General features: G+C 35.2%; 1 protein-coding gene across 1 annotated transcript in view; it reads left to right on the plus strand.

Annotated features, from left to right (window-relative positions):
• The window catches only part of LOC113235467, a 37833-nt gene that overhangs the window by 25580 nt on the left and 2336 nt on the right, over nt 1–9917 (plus strand). Inside the window, exon 2 of the mRNA XM_026471163.1 lies at nt 9017–9239. Within this exon, the coding sequence (XP_026326948.1) occupies nt 9017–9239 (223 nt within the window). The remainder of the gene's footprint in view (nt 1–9016; nt 9240–9917) is intronic.

Here is a 9917-nt window from a genome sequence, read left to right on the forward strand (position 1 = left end):
ACGTATTCCCCGAACGCAATAACTTGGAACTTTTCAAGGCGAATTTAAATAGGCATTATTCAGGCGTACACGCTACATCGTCGTTACTTATCGTCCGGTGAGATGGAGGTGAAATGCGCACTTGAAGAAAAAAGTTGTTACTATTTTGTAAAGGTGTTTTTTGGCGAACTCAACGACTTTCTTATTTTGTTTTAAGGGGTAATAGCAATTTTTATGGAGTACTTCCTTAGTAACGTGCTTATTTTATCCGTAACTCACGTACACAAGGACAATACTGGTGGTCGTTGTCTCTGGTTACTTCTGCCTGTCTTTATAGGGTTTTGTTTTGCATGTTTTTACTGATACGACGTTCTGTTGCAAAATTGTCTTGTGCTTCTTTCTCGTGTCTGGTGATGTTTATATAAAAGAAATTAAGCTGTTGTAAGAAATCGGTAATTAATGAACAACCATTATGTTCCATGTCTTATAATCTTTAGTTTGTAAATACGCTCAGACACTCTCAAAGACTTTTCCTTATTTTTAACATTACTTATTATTTAAATCAATTAAATATTTTTGTTGTTTAATGTTTGAATTATTCTTTTAGTTTTGTTTATTAATTTGCTTGTTTCTCATATTTAAGTTTTTAATTAACCGTAACAGGTACATGTAGTTTAAATTTTATTATGTACGTAATTGTGTTGTGTATATGTGTATATGTTTGCTGATAAATAAATACCGATACACATTTGGCAGGTTACTTAAAATAAGCCTTACAAAAAAACAGTTCAAAGGAACTTAAATTTTAATTATTCTTTACCTTGCCAACCAGGGTTAAACTGTCGTAGTAAGCAAAATAATAACACTTACTTTTTTGTACTACCCAACTTAAAATACCTGAGTTGTAGAATTGTAATGTACGTAAAACCACAAAGTTTGTCGACCTCATGACAATGATCGCTCCGGTCGCCAGATCTTGACCTTAATGGCATTGGTGTTGTTTTGTGTAATGACCCGTAGTGATGCCAATATATGTAATTATAACTTATTTATTCTTTTATTATCGTTTGTCATCGAGTATATAACCAGAAATAGAGACGAAATAAGGGCCATATATTCCTGGTAACACATTACCGATACAGCTCTTATAAATATCAACTCTCGTTTGCACTGAAATATAGATAGGCCAACTACTGACCTATGTGTACGTCTCCGTATATTCCAAAAAATATTTTGTATTTATTGTAATAAAGATAATATCTCTAACAATGCCGTGCTGTTCTATTCGGTGGTGTGGGAAATACATCAAAACATCTAATTACAAAATAAACGGAATCACATTTCATCGGTAATTAAATATGAAATATGTAATTTTTCAATTTTCGTCCATTATAGCAAAGCTCAAGTTAACTGGTCGATTTGAAGTGAAACAATGGATTTGACGACACCCGTCAATTGTTTCGAACTCAGGCTAACAATCGAAGCGCAGTTGTCACAGTAATGATACGGCAGCATAGTTTTCAAATAAATTAAATGACATTTCGTCTCTATTTCTGTTTATATACTCGATGTCGTTTGTAAACTACAAATTGGTAAAGTACTTGATACTTGGTGCAACGGGCTGGTATCCGCAACTCGACGACAAAGCACCTATTTTGCGTGTGGAATTGGTAATGTATCAAATTAATGCTAATATTCTGTTGGTAAAATTTATTTTGCATTCATAGTGAATTTAAACTAACGCGATTTAAAATCGCGTACATTACGGTTGAGTGAGATGATGTCAACGGTCTCTATAAAGAGACCGAAAAGTGATTTGTTTAAAAAAATTGTTTCATTTTCAATGTACAGGAATTCTGAAAACCTAAGGACTCGATCTGTACTCATTGCTTTATCCATTATGAAATAATATAACTATGGTAGCTGTAAAGGTACATGGTTGAGTGAAGAAAAACTCCTATATTTCTCACAGGCTACGGCAAAAAAGCCCTTAAAACAAAAAAACAAAGATCTGTAACAAACGCATAGAAAAATTCCTAAGGTCTGCTGTAACTCATTTGATAGAGTGGTTGACCTGGATTGGCAAAAACAGACACAGGTTCAAGTCCTGTCAAATCATAGGAATTTTTATTTATGTTCGTTCGATCTTTGTATTAATAATTAAATAATACCATTTTCCTCATATAATTATAGAAAAAAGGTGGTCAGTTCCACCTAGTGTATCCACTGTACCTACATACCAGACCTCATTATTTGCACCTGTACAATAATGTTTAATGTATTCAGTATGCAACTTATTAGGTACATACTAGAGTACATTTTTTTATGACACTCAAAAATCGAGTATAGCAAATTAAGTTGTAACAAATAACCGACACAACATGTATTTAATGCCTTTATCAGAGCTAACGATTCGAAACTACTTATGTACTTAGTTTATTTGCAATTTTTTGTCATACAATCTATGTATTACGCTTTTTGTACGATTAATCGTAGAGCTGTAAATCAACATCAACGACTAAGCACTGTCCTTGGTTGTTTCGTGACCGCTCTAGAGAACAGGTGCTGGCAAAGGAATCGTGAAATTTCCAGCATTGAAAATGGAGGTGTTACTATGAAAATAATTATCTACGCCAAATAAATGCCATTTGTTTTAAACACAAACTGAAAATACTGTTGCTGCGGTTGTTTTGTCCTTAAAAGAAACCATGAGAGCAACTTGAATATTTAAAAATAAGACTTGTTAAAGAGCGTTTACTAAACGTGAACATTTTTTTTACAGAATTTTTTATAGCATTGTTTTTGAGTTCCGAAACGCTTTAAGTTTTGTAAAATAAAATACAATACAATGTTTGAAATTTTAACACAGACGCTGACATGGAACATATAACTTTGGAATTTCATTAATTTCAAGAGGTACATTGTACATACATGTACGTACTTACCTATATAATTCGGCTCGTCTGCTCTACGAATAGCTTTTCTTAATCCATGGCAAAACAATCTTCGTGAATGAGATTTGCACCGGCTCCGCTTGACAATAGTTTAATCTGGCGATGACAATGCCTTGATTATAGAGTCTCTCGCTATCGCGAATTATATTTTGCAATACCAAAACGCCGGTTGAATTACCGAATCGATAATTAGGAAGCTACGTTCAAAGTCACGTTTGCAAACTCTATTACTATACTTTGGTGAACGCTTTTGACAACTGATAGATTGATTGTACGGCAATGGTTTAGCACAATTAATATAATTTACCTGATAATAATCCTTATTCAATTTTCCGTTCTGGAGATATCAACTGCCTTGTGTTTGTGTGTCTTCATATCCTGAATCGCCGAGATAGCATTGATTTTTTTGGCATCAATTCGTTTTGTTCAGAGCTCATCCGTGTGCTTTGTTTTCAGGGTTATTGCAGTATTGTGATGATGATGCCGGTCCTAGTCTCACCTTGGTGTAGGTAATGTCGGGTAATGTTCAGCTCATACGACGTCATTAGTACGTGGCGTATGAACAGTCTGTTGTACATTGCTGTCATTAAGAGAACTATTTGTTATACGTCTTTTCTAAGGTCACGGCCACAGTACAGGGGTTTCGACAACTACGCATTAAGCCATTGATGAGTTAAAATGAGAGCAAGTCAACAATGATGTGTCGTCGAAAAAATCAATGGCCCATGCAAAAAGACAAATATTTACGACTGTTTTGAATGCCAAGCGTAGGTATTTCTTTCAAATTTTTTTACATTATACCAAAGAAACACTTTAGTGTAAGTTACAATTCCTTCTTGAAATAAATTAAGCAACGAAACTACGCTCAACAAATTGTAAAAAAAACTTCAATTATAATGATCTGATGACATAAGTTTTAGTTACTGCAGTAAGTTAACAAGGTCCTTTTGTCTCGGAGCTCCTTTCTTAAGACAGCCTTATGGCCAATTACAAGCTTAATGTCCTTTGTGGCCTTAAGATTTGTAATTACATCACAAAACCTGCAACTAACCTAGTTTTATAATTATTGAGTTGTGCTAGAAAATTTGTGCATATTGGTGTTTTAAAGAAGCTTTAGAAAAGCTACGTAAACTGTTTTGTTACACCTAAACAGACCTTTCTATACAGTATTTGCAATACAGCTGCGATTCATACCTATATGGCAAAACACACCTAGATTTTCCCTTGTAATTAGTCGCGTTCTAAGGCAACGTTAAGTTATAAATAATTTGCTGCTTACATACGTAGGTACTGTCCTCCAAAACTGAAATTGAGTTGATAAAGTTAACCAAATACTAACATAATATTGTTATTGTTGGCGACAGATCTTCTTTCTTATACTCTTTTTTTATGTAATTTTCATATTTGGAATTAGTTTTGTTTTACTGTCCGCTGTGAATTGCTAACATTGTGTTTAAGATTATAAAATTTTCGCCAAAAATAAGTGCTTTCCCTCCGCCGCTGCCTGCTGCTCATTCCTGCCGCTCGCCTGCTATCGCTTTTAGTTATCAAGTTATAACAAACCAATGTTTCGGGTCCTTCACAGATCCCACGGTCACGGCCGACCGTTTGTATGAAACAAACAAAAATAAAGGTATACACGATTTTAGATCTAAAAAAATAGTTTCATTGATAATAATATTATCTACATTAAATAAATGTATTATTTTGCAAGAATACTTTAAAATACGCTGGTTACGTATTGGGGAGATAATAATATTGTACTCTTCTTTTTTACTTTAGGAAGTGTGATACGTTTTCTGCCTTTCTATTTCAAAGTCAGTTGAACGACGGCTTATCAATAACAAATTGACTATATTATAATTGCTTTGAGATCACTATCACATTAGTGACTTACAATAGAATAACACAAACTTGTTTTTATAACTATCGTTTTGTGTTTCTCAGTCGATTACGACCCTATCATTACGTCTTTCGGTCTTTCACATTTCATTTTTAATTAATAAAGTAATTGTGGTCAAAATGTTACCAATCGCTTTTAGTGATAGTGGAAAATCGTGATTATAAACTTTTGGTCGTTTGATAGTATTGTACTTAGATAAAAGGCAAACAAAATGCAGTCACGTAAAACTCGAGTTTAGCACAAAAATGTACCGTGATGTTCAAACGGTTGTTACAAAACGTTACAAACAAATTTTAAAGAGCAGTTGAAAGTAGTAGTACCAACTCCTTGTGAAAGAGTTCATCTAAGAAAGTACTCCCATACTTGTTTCTACCGTCAAGCAGTAGGTAATATGTTCATTACAGAGTTCCGGTTTTGAAGCGCAAGGGTACCTACTAGTGAAACTGCGGTCACACGGGCAGTACCCCTCAGATCTTTGCGTAGGTGTTTTGCTTACCACACCTTCTTCGTTCCTCGTCCCGTTACTGAATAATCATAATACTTATTATATATACAGGACCCCTTGAAGGGGTGGTTCTTCTCTGATTAACCTTCAATGTAAAGAACTTTTATTATAAAGACCCCCAATTAAATCGTAAAAAAAATGGAAAATATCAACTTTGGGCCGGTTTGATACCAACATTTAAACAGTACAAAGATTTCTTTTCACGGCTTCAGAGAATTCCCCCGTAATAAAACGTTGAACAACTACCTACACGGTTATATAGGATTTTATTATATATATTGACTTTTATTAACTGCCTCTGTGGCATTCAGCCACAGAGGCTATTATGACGGACTGCCACGCAAAGGTTCGATTCCCGGGCGGGAGAAATATTTCTATGGCCTACATTTATTTCTCTCGTGAGTTTGGGTGTAATTTGTGATTGTCAATGTGTGTGTCCATGGCACCCGCGACACAGGGTTTGCCTAGTGCGGGGCTATGTTGAGTATGTGCGTTATTATTATTATATTATTGATGTGTAAAGGCACTCTTTAAAAACGTTTCAAACATTTCGAGATAACTCTGTAAACCTAATCTGCTGTCTTAGTTTACTTGTAGGTATAGGTTCTAATAATGTATTTCACAAGAGTATAATAAATACTCCTCACGACGACTTGATTATATCTAAACTAAAGATAGTCTAGTAATCTGTAGGTAATAGGATTAGTCAATTCGTATCACTGGCATGGAGTGACTAGTCCAATATGCTCCAACGCATCGTTTCGCCACAGCGAATGCTTTGACACTGGATTTAATTCTAAATAGCTCTTAAAATGGATATAAACAAAATGACATATACGGTCTGAAATTGACGATCAAAATCCCACCTACAAGATACGGTAAGGTGAGTTTAGTAGAGTAGGTATGTACAGCATAAAAATATCAATAGTTTCTTGAATCTGCACAACGGCGGCTCATTTTGTTCATCGCAAGTAGGCAACGCAATATTAACTATCACTATCAAACAACCGCTATAAATAAAATAAAAAATACACTAAACATACGATTGTTTGTATATTTTTTAAGCAAACAATTTTAGAACCACTCTCTCATGATCGCAGTGCGCAAGTCTAATTCAGACGACATCGTGTCGCAAGTCTCTGCGTGAGAGCACGCTGCTCTGGTAGGTCTAAAGCTTATAGACCGATGGTTACTTAGGCACAGCGCACACTATTGTTACACACGCAGACTCATCACTGCTGTCAGTCGCTAATGCCATGGTTGAACAAGTTAATTATAATGTGCTAGACTTATATTGCCTAAGGTTTTACGAGCACGTTCCTGTAAATATTTACTCTTCTATGAAGATACATGTTTCTTTTGGATATTACTTTGTTCTATTTATTATACGCTACTCATATTAGGTACGTCTTAGAACGCTCCTTGCGCTTTTCATAGGCATACCAACTGCGTTCAAAATTACATTATGGTTCATAGAGACCACAATAAAGACAACTTTAAGGGATATATTTGGTACTTTATGTGAGTATATTTATTAAGAACGTACAGCAGAATTCCAAAAATGTTACTTAAGACCTAGTATTTCACTTATTTTACATTATTTGTATTCTTGGAAGTTATGAATACCCTCCATCCCTGTCTTTTATTAGATACCATTTATTTGCAAGGTAGGTAACACCTGTTGTTGAGAGTGTGCGTTGAGAGTGTGCGTTACCTTAGAATAATAACGCATTATTCTAAGGGTAACACATAGTTTTCTCTACGTGTTGTGTGAGAAATCTATTTCTTTTTTTTCTATTTCGCGCTCGGACACTTCTATTGCCATATCCAACAAAAACGTAAATATGTGTGGGTAGGTATCACGTAGGAATACTTATTTTAATTTTGGATATGTTTCGGATCAACAGTATCATTTGTATTCTTGGAAGCTATGAACTTGCCCTCCATCTCTCTTATTTATTTCAATAGTATTACATAATGAATAAGTAATGTGCCAGACAACCACACCAATTAGGTACCTGGTCTCTAACTAGGGAATTTCCTGTATTATGAGTAGTTACCTGAGATTTCACTCCGGGACACTACCCAGAACACCCAAACCAGAACCAATTCACAAAAGTTCATTTCCCCAAATTGGTCCTACCGGGAATCAAACCCGGGACCTCCTCGTCTGGTGTTTACAGTGCAAACCGTTGGATGACCAAGGTACTCAATTGTATTTTTATACTGTCCCACATGCAACCCTATAATTAGTGACACCACATTAACATTAAAAAAAATGTGACGTATATACGAATAAGTAAAAACTTTTGTAAAGAAACAGAACCATTTAAATACTTTTCAAATTTAATTTTATTATATCATTTCTTCCAATATATTATAACTGGATGACTACTTTTTTTTTATGAGACAAACTGACGGGACGAACAAGGCGTCCACCTGGTGGTAAGTGACACGCCTGTCCATATCAGTTGCAGTACCACTCAGTGCTTTAAATTGCAAAGATCTGAGGGGCACTACCACTCCACCCGACACCCAGAGACATCAGTTGTAATTGCACCAGCACCCTTACCCTTCATAACTGGAACGCAGTAATGCTCACATTACTGCATGACGACAGAAATAGGTAAGATGGCAGTACTTCCCTGGACGAACTCTTTCACAAGGAGTTCTACTTATTAACACGGGCTCTCTCTAGACCAGTGTCAGTGTTACTTTTTTATTCTCTACTAGTTTAGAGCACTATTTAGAGCGTCACAGGTCCATACAATAGTAACCACGGAAGAATATGTGGTCTGTGGTAGTAGTAACCTTGTATGTTATTCGATGCGGTCATTAATATGAAAGAACACGCGAATTTGAAATTAAAACACACATTATTACGTGTCAAGTAAGCGATTATTTGTGTATCCATATCATTTGTAGAGATGAATTTTGGTTTTTGAAATATGACTTTGTAGAAAAAATATGTAACCTTACAGCAGGATTTTTTATAGAGAATTTAATGATCGTGTTTGTATAAATATATAATTGACAAATGCATGCAATTAGCTTAAACCCCACTATGTGATTCCTTTGTATGGGAATGACACATAAATCATAAGCAGTTTTCCTTTTAACCAAATAGAAATAATGAAGAATTTTGTTTAAACAAAACTATCGTCTAATACCTACGTAGATCTAAGAAAGGGCTGAATACAATGATCTTGAAAAAATATGTTTAGGATATTACTATTTTAAACCAACTTAAAAAACAGCAGGAAGAGCTGCTCAATTCGACTGTGTTCTTTTTTTGTATGTATGTTACGCGACAAGTCGATAATTTGTGAACCGATTTTGATGATTTTTTTTTATGTTGGAAAAAGAGTACTTCGGTGATGGTCCCATATAAATTTGAAGAACCTATTCCACCTCTAAGAGTGGCTAACTAGGGGATTAATCCGGTTTCGCGCACTTTTCGGTGACCGTTTTCAATAAAACTTGGCAAATAGATGTAATACCACGAACTTTTGAGGTGGGTTTTTTTATTACTCTGTACTAAGATTATTCAAACACCAAAATTAACAAACTGTACAGAAAGGAACTGGTACCTAAATAAACTTAATATGTTATATGTTCATACCGAAAGGTTCCACTTAAACCAAAAACTTATCAAAGATTTTTTTTATTTTCCAGAAACCATCAAGCAAGCAATACAGAAGCCTGTGTAGTCTTTTAATCCTGGTGGTTCACATGTCTGCGCATGCGTCAGCCGGCTCACAATTCTCGTCGCATATTTCCGTAAATACGCCAGCGAGAAGTTACACACATGGCGTCGGAGACCCGTTACCTGTTGGGAGAGGAGCCACCTACCACCAGAAGCCTAACCAGAATAAGCCTTCTTTTAGAACTTTAAGACGTTAGTTTAGCTTTTCGTACGCTTGAGGTATCTTTTCTGTAACTTATTCACAACTCATATACGACCCATTATTGGACAAGGAGCAGATTTTGTATGTATTAAAACAATAAAACAAAGGACAAAGAAGTTAAAGGAGAATTAGCGAGGAAAGAATTAAGGGTCGTATTCTAGAACTCTACTCAATGCTCAAGTCAGGACTTGAGTATGATTCAAAGCACTAGAAATCATACTCAAGTCCTTGCCATTAGGGTCGTATTTCCAGTGCTTGAAATCATACTCAAGTCTGCTGAAATCCTGATTTGAGCATTGAGTAGAGTTGTGAAATACGACCCTAAGAGTTGAATTATCGATTATAATTAAGGTACCGTATAACGCCTAGTTAAAAGTGCCTACAGATATAATCTACATTGTCGATCGACAACGAGACGATTTGATTTTATAGACGTTTTGGAGTTGTTTGGGAGTGCTTATTGAGAATGTGGCATTAATCTGTAAATCCAAGATAGTTGCCAAGAATTTTCAAAAATTTATTTTTGGTAATCCTTATGGAAATGGCATTTATATCTGAATACATGATGGCTGACACGATTTTTCAAATAATGGCAAGTTGGGTATCGTTTTCGAGATATTAGGGTGTGCTCATTACGTATGTGACTCTCATTTCTAAATCCAAGATGG

Source organism: Hyposmocoma kahamanoa, unplaced genomic scaffold, assembly GCF_003589595.1.
Source record: "Hyposmocoma kahamanoa isolate Upper Pololo Valley unplaced genomic scaffold, ASM358959v1 87, whole genome shotgun sequence".
Classification (NCBI taxonomy): domain Eukaryota; kingdom Metazoa; phylum Arthropoda; class Insecta; order Lepidoptera; family Cosmopterigidae; genus Hyposmocoma; species Hyposmocoma kahamanoa.